Source organism: Glycine max, chromosome 14 (genome assembly GCF_000004515.6).
Source record: "Glycine max cultivar Williams 82 chromosome 14, Glycine_max_v4.0, whole genome shotgun sequence".
NCBI lineage: Eukaryota > Viridiplantae > Streptophyta > Magnoliopsida > Fabales > Fabaceae > Glycine > Glycine max.
In genome coordinates, this window is record NC_038250.2 from 10,931,221 (window position 1) to 10,951,722 (window position 20,502).

At 36.0% G+C, this 20,502-nt stretch overlaps 1 protein-coding gene across 1 annotated transcript; it reads left to right on the forward strand.

Moving 5' to 3' along the window:
- Window positions 1–12,830: 12,830 nt before the first annotated feature.
- Window positions 12,831–15,996, forward strand: LOC100793440 (peroxidase 46). Its single transcript, XM_003544521.5, has 4 exons — window positions 12,831–13,246; window positions 13,989–14,168; window positions 14,268–14,433; window positions 15,049–15,996. The coding sequence occupies exons 1-4, from the start codon at window positions 13,019–13,021 to the stop codon at window positions 15,462–15,464; spliced, it is 990 nt and encodes a 329-aa protein (XP_003544569.1). The 5' UTR covers window positions 12,831–13,018; the 3' UTR covers window positions 15,465–15,996.
- Window positions 15,997–20,502: the final 4,506 nt, after the last annotated feature.

A 20,502-nucleotide genomic window follows, 5' to 3' on the forward strand; every position in this document is an offset into this window, starting at 1 on the left:
AATTTCAATTTACAGGAGCCCAAACGAATTCAAATATCAAGACAAGAAAATACGAGAATAAAAAGGGGAAAAAATGATAAAAAATGATAACCTAATCTTTGTTGAGTAATTAAACATTTTGGTCTTTGACTTTTGATCCCTTCGTAAATTGGTTCCTATCTTTTTTAAATGTAAGAAATGGTCTCTATCTTTGTATAAGTTTTACTAAATAGTTTTTACCGTTAAATTTAAAAGTAATGTCGTTAGTGAGGTGCATTGTTGATCATTTTAGTGTCACATAGACTATCTAACTTGACAAATTGTTCCAAATTATGACACGTAGACTGGACTTTGATGCAAAATTTAAAAAGTTGTCAACTTAAATAGAACGCAATCCATTATTGGAATACATAGAAAAAGAGAAGAGCTTATGGTGGAAGGTTGAAGAAAGAAATGAGTGGAACTGGAACATTCTTCTACGGTTCAGTAATTCAGCCGTTGATTCAAGTTCAACAACAACGCTACCATTATCTATCACCACCAATCCCTATTCATCCCCTCTCATCACCTCCATTCACTCCAACGACGTCGTTTCTCCGCAAAATGGAACGCTTCGCTTCGAGACAGAGCATCACTAGCACAATGAAGAATTGCTTCCCGTTCCGTCACTCTCTGCCGCCGAAGAAAACAAAACAACAATGAAGCTTCGAAAGAAGAAAGAAGACAATGTCATTTCCGATAACCGCTTCAAGCTCCTCAACGAAAGGGAGGTCTCTACTCTCTCTCTCTCTTCGCTTTTTGGTTTCCTTCTTCGATTCTATCATTATTTGGCGTTTTTAGGTTTTTGAAGAAAAAGCGTACCTCGTAGGCATTGAGTGCAAGAATGATGTTCAGGATTTCGGCATCGAAGAGTCTCTGAGCGAATTGTCGCAGTTAACTAACACTGTTGGATTATTGGTTGTTGGCTCTACTTATTGATTTGAGCTTGAGAATTGTTGGGTAAGTAAAGGATGGGTGGTGGTAGTTCCGGGTCAGGAAAGGGAGGAGAAAAGGGAGTTTCGCAGGTAGTATCATCCTCATCCACGATGAATAGAAAGAAACGTGCCCGACAATGATGGGAAGTATTCCATTTTGCATCACAACTATAACATAAGCCTTTTTCATGTTTCACAGCCATTTCCTCAGGTGTGAGTTTTCGAAGAAGGTTTTTTTGTAAGGGGGGTAAGGCTGGAAGAGGGGTGGGTGAATGAGGTATAGTGTTTCTTATGGTAGGTAACGGGTTATGGTGCGATAGCTCCGGCGACGATCCTCGAACATGTCTTCTAGGAGTTTGGCGAGGGAGGTAGCCTAAGGTAAGGAGATTGGTTGTAACGCTTGCACCTCACATTGTATTTCCGGTACGAGGCCAGAAATTAAGCAACTTAGAAGGAATGCAGAAGGGAGACTGATAATCCTGTTAGCAAGTCGTACGAACTCCGTCAAGTATTCGTTGATGGACCCCTTCTATGTGAACTTGAACAGTGCACCCTTTGGATCATCATAGAAGGTAGGAGTGAAGCAAGATTCCAATTTTTGGAGGAATGTTGCCCAGGAAGTGATGAAGTCATTCCTGAACGTCCACTGAAACCAACTCAATGCTAGCCCATCCATATAAAAGGAAGCCACCGTGATGCGTTCTTCATATGATGTTTGGTGGTATTCAAAAAATTAGGAGATTTTAAAGATCCATCCCATGGCATCGTGGCCGTCAAAATGGGGTACCTCAAGCTTGAGGTGAGGGCGATGGTGGTTGTGGGGCAGTGGGGAAGGAGGTGGTGTATGGTGTGGCAGAAACTGGAGAGACCCGAGATGCTCTAGAATGGAGTAGATTTTGAGGGAAAGTTCAGTCTGGGCGTTGGCCAAAGTAGATTGATTTTGAGTGAGGCAGAGGACGACATCGTCGAGGCGATCAGTGGCGGATTTGGAATGTGTGTGGTGTTCTGTCATGGTGCAACAGGAACGATGGTAGGTCGGACTAGTTTGTTACGTGATTGCCTTGTATTCGAGGTCAAGGCTCCCTCCTAAGCTACAAAGTTACGAAAACTGAGTAATATGTATTTATGCACCTTATTCATTACATTCAGCCTATTTAATGCTACTGTCAGCCAATCATGGCATCCTAACATGCCCTCACTGGAACCTTCCATAGTGGAAGTTAGCGCTAACAAAATTTGATAAAAAATCCTAACAACTTGTAACAAATATCCTAAATAATATCTTGGTGCATAACAACCAGCTTCACTCTCTATTCTAATTTATAGCCCACAAGGTAGCTCTCTTAGGCTTAGTTGGCGGGTTGCTAACACAAACTGGACAAGCTCTGAGGTATTTCTCCCCAAATTAGGTTTGTTGAAAAATCAAGGGACTCCATGTTTTTCATGTTGCCAATCTCATTTCGTATTCTTCCGGTTAGTTTATTGTGGGACAAGTTCAAGGAGTACAATCCAATGAGGCTAAACATTTAGGGAGGTATTGTTCCGGACAAATTATTACTCGATATATCAACTAAGGTCACAAAGTGCAGGTTTTTATCATATTCTAATACTTAACCTTTTGTAACAAGCTCAAGACTTTTGTCACTGATTAAGTAACGATCACCAAATGAGGGAAAGCTAAAAGAAAGCTTGTTGCGTGAAGCATTGTTGAAAACAAAGGATGTGATATTACCAAGGCATGTAGGTATATGTCCTGAATTCCGTTGTCTGCAATATCCAAAATAATGAGGGAAGACATTTGGCATATTTGTGGTGGAATTTTATCGCTAAAATGATTGGACCTCAATTGGAAAGCCTTTGCACCGTTTGGTATGTTTCCTGATAAGCTATTATTGTGAACATAAAAGATCAATAAAGAGAGGCAATTTTGCAATGAGGGGGGGAATCTCTCCATAGAGCTTATTCTCATGCAGATTTAGTGAGGTAAGATTTGATAACAAGCCAAGTGATGGTGGTATCTTACCTATTAGATTATTATTTCCTAAGCGAATTGCAAACAATGATTTCCAATTCTTCTGACAATCTATAAGCCCCCCAGATAGATGATTATGAGATATATCCAAGAACAATTAATTTTTTTTCCTATTCAGCATCTTTTGATCACATAAGAAGGGAGATATGTGATAATGAGTTGTCTAATAACGAAGCAATGACCATGTTTGGTGATAATCGAAGCAAGCCACCTTTCAAATCATTGGATGAAAGATCAATGAAAGTAGAGTTCAACAACACGTTTGATAGTTTCCCACCTATTGAATTACCATCTAAATGGAGTTCAATAACACGTTTGATAGTTTCCCATCTATTGCATTACCATCTAAATGGAGCTCAAGCACTCTTGACACAAGATTCCACAATTTGTCTTGGGTCTTAAATGATGTTTCAAAAATAGTTAAACTTTCAAGAGATCTTTGTGTATACAACCATGTAGGAAGGTTAGGCCTCCAAAACTGAGAACTAATTCTTCAAGTTGAAAAGGCGGAACCCAATGCAAAGTCAAAATCAAAGATTAACGATGAAAATGAATATATATCAAGATCCTTTAATTTTGATAGTTTGGCAAAATTTCTCTTGGACACAATTCCTGACAATGGATTTGTACCAATAGCCAAGATGACTAAGGATGATAGATTTCCCAAATTTGTGGGAATGTTTCCTGAAAACATATTTACTCCAAGAATAATTTATTGCATGTGTTCAAGTTTGCCTAACCAATCTGGAATGGTTCCATCGAATTTATTGTCTTCCATCCAAGACCAAAAGTTCCATTTGTCGAAGATTTAACAATGTCTTAGGTAGATGGCCTCTTAAAGAACTTGAGCTAAGATCTAAATGAGAGATACCACAACTAAGATTGAATAACCATTTAGGCAACTTTGAGTTAAATTCATTTGCAAAAAGATCAAGAACTTTGAGTGTGTAACATCCCTTTTTTGTAAAAATAAATAAAAAGAATTTATTTAAAAATTAATAGAGTTTTTAGAAATGAAATAAATGAGAGAAAAGAGTTTTTGTTAATTAAAATAAGAATGCCATAGAATTAGAAACTAAATAGAGTAAAATGATGTTTTAAAAAATAAAGGGATGTTCTTCCCTTTTTTTTCTTTGCCCCACCAACCTGCAAAAACCTTTATAAGATCTTTCAGTCACCTCAAAATACATTGGTTGTGCATCCTCTCTCTTTGTAGTCCAATCTGTTCTATCATGTGAGATTGGGACATGAGCTAGATCCATCAGATTTTCAAGGAGAGTAGAGTGATCATATGAGAGCTCATGAATGGTTGATACTTCTTGTAACCCTGGCCTTGCAAAGTTCTCAAACCAAGTTAGTTTATCAACATTTGGAGTTGTCTTTAGAGACATTCATACCCACACAACTCCTTGGGAGTCCTTCACTTATGTTTTAGCAGAAGCTGATAGAGGGGTTTTAGCATCAGTTAGAAGATGTAGGATAGTAAAAATAATGATTAATATAGTAGTAAACATCCAACTTCACCCTTAAACTATTTTCCTCTTTTCTAAATGTTCTTAAAGAGAAAAAAGAAAAAGAAAAAAATACTTAAGTAATTCTAGAAATATTAGAAATCGTGTAAGGTATTCCTCTAAAATATTTAAAACCCCTTTCAAATTGGTGCTTGGAATTTATTGAAATACATCAACTTAGATACTAATGTGATGGATATTCAATAACTAGAAGATTACTTAATTTTATTACTTTAGAGACCACTTGGGAGAGAGGATAATAGTTCAAAGACGAAATTGATGGTTTATTCATTAAGATGTAGAAGCAAGCTTCATGATGATGAATCAAGTTGATTCAAGTAGTTTTAATGATGAAAAAGATGATGACAAAAAGCCTAAAGAATGATTTCAAGATTAAGTTCAAGATCAAGATTAATTTCAAGATTCATCAAGAAGATTCAAGATTCAAGAATAATCAAGATCAAGATTCAAGACTCAAAGATTCAAGAATCAAGAGAAGACTTAATCAAGATAAGTATTAAAAAGTTTTTCAAAACATTGAGTAGCACAAGAAGATTTCACAAAATTATTACCAAAGAGTTTTACTCTCTGGTAATTGATTACAAGAATGTAGTAATCGATTACCAATGTTTTTAAAACGTTAAGATTTTCAAAATTCAAAATGAAGACTCACATCTGTTGATGTGTAATCGATTACACCTTAATGGTAATCGATTACCAGTGACTGTTTTCGAAAAACTCATTTCCAAAAGTCACAATTCTTCAAGTGACTTGTTTCTAAAGACTCTTTCAAAATTCATAACTTTTTAAGTAATTGGTTTTAAAGGAATTGCCAAGAGTTACAAGTTTTGACTTGAGTCATCAATAAATTATAAATATGTGAGCTTGGCATGAAACAAATAATTCATTGATCCATCATCTCTTTCAATCATTCTATCTTTTAACATCTTCTTTCATTTCTTTCTACATATTTTTTCCGATTCTTTTTTCTCTTCATCTTTCTAAAAGTTTTTGTTCAAAACTTTCTCTTTCAAGAAAAGTTTCTTTGTTCAAAAACTTGTGTTATTCATCTTTTCATTCTCTTCTCCCTTTGCCAAAAAGAATTCTCCAAGGACTAACCGCCTGAATTCTTTTTGTGTCTCTTTTCTCCCTTTTCCAAAAGAAGGAAGGACTAACCGCCTGAATTCTTTTGTGTCCCCTTTCTCCCTTGTCAAAGAATTCAAAACGACACAGTCTGAGAATTCTTTTGATTCTTCCCTTTCCCTTAAACAAAAGATTTCAAAGGACTAATCGCTTGAGATATCTTTTGTTTCTCCTTCACAAAGTTTCAAAGGACTAATCGCCTGAGAACTTTGTCTTAACACATTGGAGGGTACATCCTTTGTGGTACAAGTAGAGGGTACATCTACCTGGGTTGTTGTGACTGAGAACAAGAGAGGGTACATCTACCTGGGTTGTTGTGACTGAGAACAAGAGAGGGTACATCTCTTGTGGATCAGTTCAAGTGGAGGGTACATCCACTTGGTTGTTCAAAGAGAACAAGGGAGGGTACATCCCTTGTGGATCTTTGCTTGTAAAGGTTTTTACAAGGTTGAAAAGAAATCTCAAGGACCGCAAGCCGCTTGGGGACTGGATGTAGGCACGGGTTGTTGCCGAACCAGTATAAAACTCTTGTGTTTGTCTTCTTCTTCCCTACACTCTTTAATTTCCGCTTTGCACTTTAATTATCGCTTTTACTTTTGGTTAAGTTTCTATTTTTGTTCTTTACTTTCTTAACATTATAGTAAAAGCCTAATTGAATCTAGTAACATTAAGAAGGATAGATTTTTAATTAGTAAAGGTTCATTAATAATTAATTCAACCCCCTTTCTTAATTATTCCGAGGCCACTTAATCCAACATAAGATAGTCTTGCACTTATCTCAGAAGAAATTATAGTATTGCATTGATTTACTAGTAAAGGATGAACTGTAACCAACCGAAGGTATCTTCACACATTTGCCTTCACCTTCGAATTGCCATACATGATATAAGCACTTGAGCTTTCCATCAATCAACTGGCCTTCTGATAACTTTGCTAACCTGAATCAAACAAAAGATAAAGTCTGACATTTTTAAAAATATGGAATCAGTATTTAACATATTGCAAACTTTACAAGGTGTTTTTATCTCATTAGGCATCTAATTCAACTGTTATGTTAACTAAGAATTAATGTAAGGTTTCTTATAATAATTAATAGCAGAAGTTGACATAAGTGACATATAAATTCAGGAGTAACATGAAATCCTAATTATCAATCCTAGCCAATGCTTTACTAATAATTTCTTATTGTGAGTTGTATTGACGTGGAAAGGAAGGTGTTAATTTTCTGATAAGAGAAGAAATAATAAAGTCCTTATATCTACAACAAAAGCCACAATAATCCCTACATTGACCATCTCTTATCTCCTAAAGGTTACCACTCTTGTGCCCAATCCAATCATAGTCTCCAGCCTCCTCCTCATCTTTCAGCTCTTCCTCAGTAGAAGGGTCAACAAAAACATTGTGATCCTCTCCATCTTTGAGATCAAAGCAAATGTGCATCTTTGAAGGCCTCACACCTGTGGTGCTGGCTCCTCCTGCATGAAAATGACAACTGTTTATGTTTGAATGGTTGGGAAGAAAGAGAGAGTGCAAAGTAAGACTATTGGAGAATTGTGTTTGGATGGCAGTGGTGGAAAGAAATGGGTCGGCCAAAGCCATCACTGGTGTGTTGTGTGGTGGTTTGACTTGTCATTAGTGGATTGAACATAGGAAAGTGATGAAGAAAACCATGAAATGTATGGTTGAGAAATGCCAAACAATACAACATGTGGTAAAAGCAAAGAGATTGTTGTGTGTAGCTGGACAATCATGGTCTGGACAACCGGGGTAGACAAGGGAAATTGTACTAAGCTAGTTGGTTATTTTCTGTTATAACTTCCATAACAAAAATAATTGTTTTCTGTTAGAGTCTATGGGTATAAATACATTGTATTTATCAACTCTTGTATGTTCATGATTGATTAATGCATGAGTCTCTCTTCTACTGAGAATTACTTGTTGTCTCTTTACTCTCATTTTCTCTCTCGTTTGTTGCGACCATCTCAAGTATTCGTAGGTTCTGTTTTGCGTAATATATTGGTATCAAGAGCTCAAGGTTGGAGTTGATCCTTAGGGGCATTCTTTGATCTTCGAAACAAGTTCCTAATTGTTTGACGAAGGTTTCTGCATCAAAGAATGGGTTCTGCGAAGTTCGATATCGAGAAGTTCACAGGCAAGAACGATTTCAGCCTATGAAGGATAAAGATGAGGGCGTTGTTGGTTCATCAGGGGCTGGATGTTGCTCTTAATGGGAAGAACCTCCCAACGCATTTGTCGGAGAATGAGAAGAAGGAGTTGCTTGACAAGGCGCACAATGCTTTGATTCTTTCCTTGGGTGACAAGGTTCTAAGGGAAATATCAAAGGAGAAATCTGTTGCGGCGGTGTGGCTCAAGCTGGAAAGCCTATATATGACCAAATCTTTGGCCAATAGGTTGTTCTTGAAGCAGAGGTTGTACACGTTCAAGATGCCATCAGGTAAATCCTTGGAGGATCACTTGGATGAAGATGAGGATCAAGCGTTGTTGCTACTCAGTTCATTACCAAGTGAATATAATAGCCTATCAGACACATTCATATATGGTAGGGACTCGCTGTCATTGGATGAGGTGAAGGCTGCCCTATTTTCGAAGGAGTTGAAGAAGAAATTAGAGGGAGGTGGCTATCAGGATGCTGAAGGATTGTATACGAGGGGTATAATGAAGAAGAAAGATCCCAAGAACAAGAATGGATCAAGATCAAAGTCTCGTGATGGAAGGAAAAGAAGGTGCTTTGTGTGTGGGAATAAGGAGCATCTCAAGAAAGATTGCCCAGACACAAGGAAAAAGAAGCAGGGCAATCAAAAGAGTCAGAATGGAGATGCGGACGTGGCCGCAGAAAGGTATGACAGCACGGACATCATGTGTGTTTCAGACGTGAAGATAAAACCAAATTAGGTGTTGGACTCTGGGTGCTCATTCCACATGTGCCCTGAGAAGAACTGGTTCTGTTCGTATGAAGAATGCAATGGAGGCCAGGTTCTTTTGGGTGACAATAAAGCCTGCAAGGTGGTTGGGATTGGAGTTGTAGAGTTGAGGCTTGCATACGGCACCATCAGGATGCTGAAAGAGGTGAGGCATGTGCCTTACTTGAAGAGAAATTTGATTTCTCTTGGTATGTTGGACAAGCAGGGGGACACATGCAAGGCTAAAGGTGGAGTGCTGAAGGTCACGATGGGGTCCTTAGTGATCCTAAAAGGGAGATTGGTGCATGGCTTGTATCTCCTAGAAGGAAACACAACATCGCCCAGCATTGCGTCATCCAATACTGCATCATCCAGTGCCGCTACTATGACCGCACAGACGCACTCTCAGGCAAGTCTCTAGCACAAGAGACTTGGTCACATTAGTGAAGGAGGCCTAAGGGAACTTAGCAAGCAGAAGTTGCTTGGCAAGGAGAGTTTGGACGCATTGGAGTTTTGTGAGCACTGCATCTACGGCAAGGCCAAGAGGTTGAAGTTTGCTGTTGCAGAACACCATTCGAAAGGGACTTTGGACTATATCCATAGCGATCTATGGGGGCCTGCATATGTTTTTTCACACAGTGGAGCAAGGTACTTCCTATCCATCATTGATGATTTTTCGAGGAAGGTATGGGTTTTCATCCTTAAGAGTAAGGATGAGGTCTTTGCTAAGTTCAAAGAGTGGAAACTGTTGGTTGAAACTCAAACCAGCAAGAAAGTCAAGAAGTTGAGGACTGATAATGGTTTGGAGTTTTGTTCTAATGAATTCAATCAGTTCTGTAAAAAGAATGGGACTGAAAGGCATAGAACGGTCAAGGGAACACCTCAACAGAATGGACTTGTAGAGAGGATGAACCGGATGATTATGGAGAGAGTCATATGCTTGCTGTCTGACAGTAATTGTTTGGGGCATTTCTGGGGTGAGGCTGTGATGACAATATGTTACCTCACCAATAGGTGTCCGTCCACTGCCACCAACATGGTGACTCCTAAAAAGATGTGGAGTGGTCATCCACCCAACCTCAAAAATTTGAGAGTGTTTGGGTGTGTGGCATATGCTCGCATCAGACAAGGCAAGCTTGAATCAAGGGCCTACAAGTGCATGTTTCTGGGGTACCCACAAGGAGTGAAGGGGTACAGGTTATGGTGCATGGATAAGGGGCATCCTCGTGTCTTGATAAGCAGGGATGTTGTGTTCAAGGAGTCTGAAATGTATCACTTGAAGGAGGATTCAAGTAAAGGGAAGGCAGTGTGGATGCAGGAGAGCGTCCAGTTGGAGGTGGAGTCTGTTGCAGGATCGTCTAGTACAAGAGGGGGTCGTCCACTACTTGGGTCTACAGGTGCTGAAGTGGAGCGTCCAGAGCACGGGTCGTCTGGTGCCAGAGTCAAGACGCAAGGGGAGGAACAGGAGGCTGGCATCATGCGCTCAGACTTGCAGGACTATCTCTTATCACGAGATAGGGAAAGGAGGGTCAGCAACCCATTAAACCGGGTTGGGTGTGCTGACATGGTTGCATTCGCGCTCAATGTTGCTGAGCACATTGAGGGAAGCGAGCCGAAGAGCTATGTGGACGCTGTGAATAGAAAACACTCCAAGGAGTGGACGACTGCTATGCAAGAAGAGATAGACTCGTTGCACAAGAATGGCACTTGGGTGTTAGTAGACAAGCCAAAGGCGTCCAAGCTGGTTAGCTACAGATGGTTGTACAAGCTGAAGGAGGAAATTCCAAGAGTGGAAAAGGTTAGGTACAAGGCACGATTGGTGGCATGAGGGTTTACACAAAGGAAGGGTATCAATTACAATGAGATATTCTCGCCTGTTGTGAAACACTCATCAATCAAGATGGTGCTAGCCTTGGTCATCCAGCAGGACATGGAATTGGATCAGTTAGACGTAAAGACAGGTTTTCTGCATGGAGAACTGGATGAGGAGATCCACATGATGCAACCAGAAGGCTTCATAGAGGAGGGCACGAATGACAAGGTGTGTCTGTTGAAGAAGTCCCTCTATGGCCTTAAGCAATCTCCAAGACAATGGTACAAACGTTTTGATACTTTTATTGTGGGGATTGGTTTCACAAGGAGTGAGTATGACAACTGCGTCTACTCAAAGGTTGCACTGGATGGGGCTGTCACATATCTTCTACTGTATGTAGATGATATGTTGATTGCGTTCATATGCAAGGCAAACATTGAGGAAGTTAAAGTGTTGTTGGAAAGGGAATTTGAAATGAAGAATTTGGGTGTTGCAAGTAAGATTCTGGGGATGCAGATCACGAGGGACAGGGTCCAGGGAGTGTTGTGTGTGGATCAGAGGAGCTATGTAGCTAAGGTGCTGAAGACGCTCAACATGGATCAGTCCAAGGCAGTGTTGACACCCATGGCCCAGCATTTCAAACTTTCTCATCAGCACTCACCTCAGACGAAGGAAGAAGCAACATACATGGAGAAGGTGCCGTATGCGAATGCAGTGGGTAGCCTCATGTATTTGATGATTTGCACAAGGCCCGACTTGGCATATGCTGTGAATTTAGTCAGTAGGTACATGGGAAAACCAGGGAAGGTACGTTGGGAAGCTCTGAAGTGTATCTTCTGATATCTGAATGGAACGTGCAAGGTAGGATTGTTGTATGCCAAGTATGAGAGCTCAATGGACGATGTGGTTGGATTTGTTGATTCTGACTATGTTGGATGCCTCGACACCAGACGGTCACTTACTGGGTATGTGTTTAAGTTCTGCGGTAACACTGTGAGTTGGAAGTGCAACCTACAGCATGTGGTTTCACTGTCCACAACTGAAGCTGAATTCATTGCTCTCACTGAGGCGATCAAGGAGGCTATGTGGATGAAGGGTATGGCAACGAGCTTGCATACTAAGGTGAAGGGTGCTAAGGTGTACTGTGACAGCCAAAGTGGCATTCACTTGGCCAAGAACCAGACGTACCATGAGAGGACAAAACACATTGATGTTAAGCTGCACTTTGTGAGGGAGGTTATTGCAAAGGGGGAAGTAGTCATCGAGAAGGTCCACACTGAAGACAATCCAGCGGACGCATTGACGAAGGCACTACTAGGGCCTAAGTTCAAACACTGTGTGCAGATCATGAAGGTTGAAGAAGCATGACGTCCAGCCAAGGTGGAGAATTCTTGTGTGTGGCTGGACGATCATGGTCTGGACAACCAGGGCAGACGAGGGAAATTGTACTCATCTAGTTGGTTAATTTCTATTATAACTTCCATAACATAAATAATTGTTTTCTGTTAGAGTCTATGGGTATAAATACATTGTATTTATCAACTCTTGTATGTTCATGATTGATTAATGCATGAGTCCCTCTTCTGCTGAGAATTACTTGTTGTCTCTTTACTCTCGTTTTCTCTCTCGTTTGTTGAGACCATCTCGAGTATTCATAGGTTCTGTTTTGCGTAACAGAGATTCAAGTCAACTAACTTTGTCATCATTCAGTGGGTATGTTAATATGTAACATTTTATATTTTTTTTCTTTTATCTTCTATTCATGTTGCTCTTTATACTTTCTCTTTTCTGGATTCAAATAATCAGAGGTGAGGATGGGGAAAGAGTACCAATATTGCTTGGTATAGCTAACAGACAAAGCATGTCTATTAAATGTGATTATGTATTTGATTTTCAAGTATGTGTATAAGGAATAGTATTTGTTGAAAGATGCAATGTAGCCTCTTAATAAATTAAAATTCTTACCAGCAAGTGAATAAATCAATTGACATGAAATTATTCTAGTTTAATCACTAAGTCTCGAGGTCGAGTCAAGAGAATGTAGCTATGCTAAAGTCTTAAATATCCTCCTATAAAAGATACATGTGATTTAAAACTCTTAAATGTACAGATAGTTTGTGACGGAAAAAATGTTCATACATTACAATTTAACCTCTTTGGCTTGTATTCTCTCTTTTGTTGCCTGACAACATTAACTAGTACTTGACCATAAAAGTATGGTGGACCTTTATAGTTAGCGGTGGAAATCAAATGATGGAAGTACTCTTCTCTGATGATTCCTCAGCTAGAATTTTTTATTCACAAATGGCGCGTATTATACTGCATGCTCGTAAAAACACATGGTTGAAATAACTATTCAATTCTATTATTGATGTAATGTAATAGTATTTACTATTTTCTAGAGAGTTGCCAGGAAGCATCTTAAATGCTTTAGAGCTGGGATAATGCATGACCATAAACTCTAATATTTATGTCATGCCACTGACTTCATCCAACCACAGAAATGTAGCTTTAAATTTGGTCTATTTCCGGGTCACACTTTGCAGTATGTATCTCTATTCTCTATCATTATCATGTGACTGAGAGATTAGTCTTCACACTGCAAACACTGAGGCCTTAATCAAAAAGACTAAAAACTTGGTTCTATGGAGAAAGGAGCAATGGTCTTTCCTTTTCCAATAGCAGTGTCTTGTCTTTTTATTATCTTCCATTTTGCTAATTCTGTTTCAGGTAGCCTAGTTTTCAACTTCTATGCAGCTTCATGCCCCACTGCAGAGTTCATTGTGAGAAACACAGTCAGTTCATCTTCTTCTTCTGATTCTTCAATTCCTGGGAAGCTCCTTCGCTTGGTTTTTCATGATTGCTTTGTGGAGGTTAGTGTGTATTATTAGTTCTACACATGTTCTTTCACACTCTAGGTACTAATTTTTATTTGTAATTGTTAGGAATCTTGTCTTCTGTATTTTTCGTCTTTCCCTCTTGCGCTTGGATTGATCCTTTAGAGTGAGTAAGGGTAAAGCGAGTAATTTTAGTCAATGATGAGAAAATCAATAGTTGATATAACAACACATGCATGATTTGTTATGCAAACGTACATAACATCAACTGTTGATTTTCTTATCAATAACAAAAATTACTCACTTTCCTATCTAAAGTAAGTTGTTCACTTTAGAGGAGCTGAATCCCTCTTGCACCTGGACTTGGACTAAAGTTAGTAATTTCAATTTTTTATGAGAAATCACTTTAGAGGAGCTGAATCCCTCTTGTACCTGGACTTGGACTGAAGTTAGTAATTTCAATTTTTGATGAGAAAATTAATGGCTAATATATATAACAACACATACATACGATTTATTATAAATATGTAAGTAACATTAATTGTTGATTTTCTATCAACGGCTAAAATTACTCATTTCACTTTAGAGGAGCCGAATCCCTTGCACTTAAGTCGGTTTTCTATATATATAACATTAATTGTTGAGTTAGGCCCTAAACCCAAATTCTACCAAAATCTTACTAGGAATGTGGATTCTTCAGTTCTTGTGCTTTCTTTGCATGATGGAAAATTCAAATGGGTTTGAAGATGGTGATCAATAATTACTTCATGATATGTAGGGATGTGATGCATCTTTGATGCTACTAGGGAATAATACTGAAAAAAGTGATCCAGCCAATAGGTCTGTTGGAGGATTTTCAGTAATAGAATCAGCAAAAAGAGTCCTTGAGTTCCTTTGTCCTGGAACAGTTTCTTGTGCTGACATAATTGCTTTGGCTGCTCGAGATGCTGTTGAAATTGTAAGTTATCCACTTATCCCATTACATTGCTGATATTCTTCAAAAAATGCATTGACATCTAGTTTGGTATGGTAATTTTCTGAGGGCATTTGAAAACAGGTTGGTGGTCCTATGATTCAAATTCCCACAGGGAGAAGAGATGGAATGGTTTCAGTTGCTTCAAATGTCAGACCCAACATTTTGGACACCAGTTTTACAATGGATGAGATGATTAACCGCTTCTCTGATAAAGAGTTGTCCTTGTTTGACCTTGTCATCCTTTCAGGTGCATATTCGTTCAAGTATACTATTGGCATGCTTCTCTTTAATAAGTCGTTCCTTTGATTTTCAGTCTCTTCCCCTGCCCTTTATTCTTAGAAGGGTAAATTGACCATGAGTTTCATCATATTTGAGGTTAAAAAAACCATAAAGGCATAAGGCTAGACAATACATTCTGTTAGGTAGAAAGAATTGAATTATTGATGCTTTGTAGATGAGCACGTACTCCCCACATTTATTACAATTACTGTTCCTAGATGGTGGCTTGTTTTTCTATCTAGTTTTTTTAATATTAAAAAACTGAATATGTTTGATATAAAAATTAATAATTTTATGGTATATAATATTTTGTGATTATATTAAATTTATAAAAGATTGTGAATCATTGCGGGTGTATTTAGATTTCTAGCTGGAGGTTTCAAAAGTAAGTTTGAAAGTAAAATCAGTTTAGTTTGGGATCATATTTGATTACCCCAGAAGAATATGTTTAAGTTAAAATTTTGGCTTGAAAATTTAGTTTGGGAGAAGTAAAACCTGGGATACTTTTGCAAACTTTATTCCAAACATGGGATTAAACTTTTTTTCACAAGGTATGCTTCATAGTGATGCTTTGGCTTTGTAGGGGCTCACACCATAGGAACAGCTCATTGCAGCTCATTCAGAGATAGGTTCCAAGAAGACTCCAAAGGAAAGCTCACACTCATTGACAAAACCCTTGACAGTACCTATGCAGATAAGCTAATGCAAGAGTGTCCCTTAAGTGCAAGCCCTTCTGTTCAAGTGAACAATGATCCTGAAACATCAATGGTCTTTGACAACCAGTACTACCGAAATCTTCTAACCAACAAAGGGTTGTTCCAATCTGATTCTGCCTTGCTAAGGGACAATAGAACAAGGAAATTTGTGGAGGACTTGGCAAATGATCAAGAGTTTTTCTTTGAAAGTTGGGGCCAGTCTTTCTTGAAGCTCACTAGTATTGGAGTCAAAACAGGTGATGAGGGTGAAATTAGACGTTCTTGCGCATCAACTAATGCATAAATATATATGTGAGGAGGAATTAACTTACTTCAAGAGTAACTTTTAAAAGATATACTTTCTCTTAATTATTTATTTTATTGAAATCTAACGGTTAAAATTAGTTATTTACTGTAGTCATTAGATTTCAAGAAAATAAATAATAAAAAAATAATGACAATTGAAACTATTCTATATAGATATAGTTTCTTTCATTAAAAAAAAAAAAGAGGGATTTTAGTTGCACTGTTTTGTGCATGTATACATCCCTTCCTAAGAACACCACATATGCAGTAGGTAGTTTATGTAAAAATGAACCAACAAAATAAGATAAAAAGAAGAAAAAAAACATTTTTTACTATAAAAATAGTGTAACAAGAAAACAGCCCTTTTTCATATGTGCTTTGTAAGAACAATGGGGCTTTTGGGATGGATCTTTTGGGTGGGAAATTCTGCAACATATATTGCATGTGTTTAACAATTATGAACTATAAACAGCCCTTTCTATTTTTATTTTATTTTGGACCACTATGAAAGCAACGTTTTTTTGGATAAACTTGCTATCATTTGCCCGTACGTCTCGTGATTCCAAATATAGTGATCACCTAAAAACGATTGCTCAAATGTTTTGCTTAATCCACGTCAATATTTCATGTTAGCTGCGCAGCGATGTAGTCCTCAACTAACACTTTTGATAACATGTGCATCTTGAATTGTAATTTTCATCACGATAAAAATGGTGTCGCGAAAGGTCCTTTTTTTTAGTAATGCAAATACGTAACAAAAAATAAAATTAGCATATTAGTAGTTATGAGGATTGACTTTTATAACATACAGCAGTGGCCTTTATGAGTATTTTGCTATTAAGACTTGCTTATTGAGAGTAAAAGATGTCGAAGTTAATACTCTCCCAATATAGGTGCAGTACCAAGTACACATGAATTACTTTTTGATTTACGTCGAGTCATTGACACCAATATCGCCGGTGTGAGTAATAACTGTTACTGTAGCTGAATATTTGTAGTCCCCATAGGAAGATCACCTTCCTCTTGTCACATTAATTGGCCTTTCATTAACTTTCACCTTTGTATAACATAATAATAAAATGTAAACAATTAGATCCATCAATTATTGTTATAGGATACAGATCAGGGCAGAGGATTGTTCATCAACCAGGAGGAAAGTGATGTCCGAGGGATTCAAATCCACTCCCATGAGAAAGATAAGAATTCTTACAGTATTCTTAACTACTTATTTCAATCCAGGTTCATTGTAATAAGACAAGAAGTTTCTTAGAACTAAAGAATTTAGTTGCTGTGCGTAAGCACAACCAGCTTTTAAATTATGAACTAGATCACACATGATACAACTAATTTGAACTATAACCCACGACTCGTGAATGTCGTTGAGAATAAAACCTCAACGTTCCTAGTTTTACTTTTGAATCGTGATCTCATAATGCAAGAGTCGATCGGGGAATGAATTGATAAAGAGAATTCCATACGCAGATTTTGGTATAAGATGTTAGAATTTTTTCATATATTTTTATGGGTTACACTAATAATATTTTATTTTGTCAAAATCGGACTAATATTATGATTTACTTATGATACTTAAGTTGATTAAGTTGATTAATAATATGATTAATTGTTTGTTGGCTTTGGTCACAGTATGAGAAAATGGTATGGATTTGATCACCGGGTTCATAATAAAAGATGTCTAGGGTTAAAAATAAAAGGATTAGATCATTTTTATTGACTCTATAGAGTTTGTTCCATTAAAAACTATACTATAAGAAGAGTGTGATAGACTTGACTTATGGGTTTTTAATTACATGTTACACTACTCATAAATTATTTTTATCTTTTTTATTATGTTTTTAACAAATAAGTGTTATTTAAGTGTTTTAAACTTATTTAAATTTATTTTTGATAGATTTATTTATTACATAAAGCAACCCTTAAAATTGAATCTCCACTAACTTATATGGTTGTAAAAATGCACCGAACTAAAGTAGGCATTGGTCATTAAATTCATAGATTCAATTTACTTAAATGCTACAAAAACAAAAATTAAGACGAACTAGATCATTTTTTCAGTAGTCTAATATAATACAATGATCTAGTTTAAATATATTTTTTAATAAATACTTATACGAAAAAAAGAATAAAGACATAAAATGAATTAATCTCTTTTAAATAAGTCAAAATTAAGTTATATTATCCACTTTAACTTTTGAAAAAGTTAAACAAGAAACTTCTTAAAATTCTAACTGTATACATTGATTCTAACATAAACAAGTTGGTTCATAATTTCACTTGTTACCATTTATTTTAATTATAAAAAAAATCCCTTTTAAGTCAACCAACCTGAAATTGGACACACACACACTTCTTTGGAATAGGGCCACTATTAATAAGGGGTTGGTTCCAGACTGAAAAATGTGAACCAATCATTGTATATCTTAAGAGATCAATGATACCCATAACATCCAGCATTATTTTATAACCAAAATCCAGCTTACCCAGGTTGGCATCTACCACTGCATATATGTTTATTTTTCTTGTTCTTATAAAGAAAGTACGAGTAATAGTAAAATCGTAGGGCTCAAAACCCAGAAGCAGCATAAGACTTTATGATCCCTTTCTTTCATTTAAAGCAAGGAATTGTCCAACATGCATCGCACCCCATGCCTTGCATTTATGCTCACCGTCCACAACAACTGTCCGTGATTCCAAGCACGACACAAACGCACTCTTATCTTTTCCCCATCCCATACTTCAAATCCTTGCCATTTTAATAAGGTGTACTTTAAGAGTATGTTTGATTTAGGATGGATGGAAAAAAATATGAGAAAAATTTTATACTTTTTATATCATATCTGTACTTATTATATTCTATTTTAATTTAAAAGAATTTCTTCAATTTTTATATTTTTTAAATCAAACATGCTTGAGGGGGAGTGGAGAGAATAGAAAAAAAAAAACTATGTAAAATATATGTGGATTTCACACCTCCTACATTTTAATTCAAAAAAAATCTTCTATTTTCTATCTCTCTATTTTCATTCTTTAAACTAAACATAACCTAATATTTCCCTTCCATGCCTCATAAAAAATGCTGCAAGAACTCTAAACTAAGTCCTTCTTGCTGGTTTAATTACCAAGGTGTACTTAATTTAAGATTTGACAATAGTGGTGAATTGATAGATAACACATAAATTTGTTAACAAATTTCATTTTCAATAGAATTTAACAAATCATATTACCAATTAACAATTGAAATTTGAAAGCACCCGGATTAACTTAGTCAAAATTTGTCAAATACTGGCGTAATACAATATAAACCTTTGAATAAATATAATAAATGTGTCTAATTTTGAGCAAATTTAATATATATATATATATATATGTTAGACAAATGACCTCATTTATCTTAAGAATAAGTGAATTAATTTTCACTAAGAAGCTTTTAATCCCCTTTTAAATGAGATAGGTTCAGAATGTGGTTCGGCCACACCCTTGTGCCTATGTCTAGTCCTCAAGCAACTCACTTGAAATTTTCCTTTCTCTTTGTAAATCTCTTTTACAAAGTTTGAACCACATAGGGACAACTCATCTCTTGTGTTCAAGAATTCTTACAACTTAAGAGACTCTCGGTCCCTTAATCAATCTTTTTGAATAAGAAAAAAGAAGAAGAATTCTCTCTTGAAGAGAAGGATATTACAATTAAAGTCTATGGATGAACTCTTAATGAATTTGCAAGTGTTTGTCCAAGAGTTTCTTTTGAGAGAGCATTTGACAATGAAGTTCTCTTGGAATATCTCTCTCATTACTTTTTGAAGTCAGACACACACACACACACACACATATATATATATATATATATATATATATATAAGTCCTTCGTGCCTTTTCAAAATGGTTTGAAGATATGTGTCTTTTCAAAAAGTTTTTTCTGAAATTTTTCAGTAATCGATTACAGATTTCTGATAATCGATTACACAGTTATATTTTGAAGGGTTATGACTTTTGAATTTCAGGAGTTTCGTTGTTAGTAATCGATTACAGACATATGGTAATCGATTACATGTTCAAAATTCAAATTCAAAATCCTTTTCAACCGCTATTTCTCAAACTTCTCTTCTGGTAATCGATTACACTTCCTGGTAATCGATTATCAGAGCCTTGCATGACTTTGAAACCTTTTATTTTGATGCAAGGCTTGATCTTGAAGAAATCTTGAAGCAAGACTTTGTTTGTTGAACCAATCTTGTATTAATCTTGAAGCAAATGTAACAGCCTTGTTTGATTCTTTTTTTGCATCATCAAAATCATCATACATTCACATTTTCCTCCTTTTTGATGATGGTAATCAAATGATTTTTTTTCGACATCATCAAAACATGCATGATTCACAATATATATATATATATATATATATATATATATATATATATATATATATATATATAAGAAGGTTTAATTCTATGGAGTGATATCATGTGATATTCTCATACTGATTCCCTCCAAATAATTTAATTAATACACATTTTATATTTATTCTATTTTATTATAGTTTTAATAGAATCGATTATAGTATATAAGAATCATGTAAATTGGAACGTTCATATTTTATATTCATTTAATTTTTTTAATGTTATATAACAGGATTAAGAATTGTATAAATTGATATAGTATATTTTTGTTGATGAAAATAAAAATATAAAAAATATCTTATTACAAGTATATTTTAAAATATAATAATTATTATTAAAAGTAAATTTTATATGAACACAACTAATAAAAGATTGTTTCTAGTGTTTTATTTTAATTTGTATAGGTTAAATTTAAATCAATTCACACATATATATTTTACTATGAAATATACACGTGCACAATTTTAATTAATTGTCCAATAAAATAATTTAAATCAATATTAATTTATTTTATATTTACTAAATATTATATATTATAATTTAAAAAGTTTTAGATTCACAATAAATGTGTAAATAAAATATATTTAAATAGTTATTGATATATATATATATATATATATATAT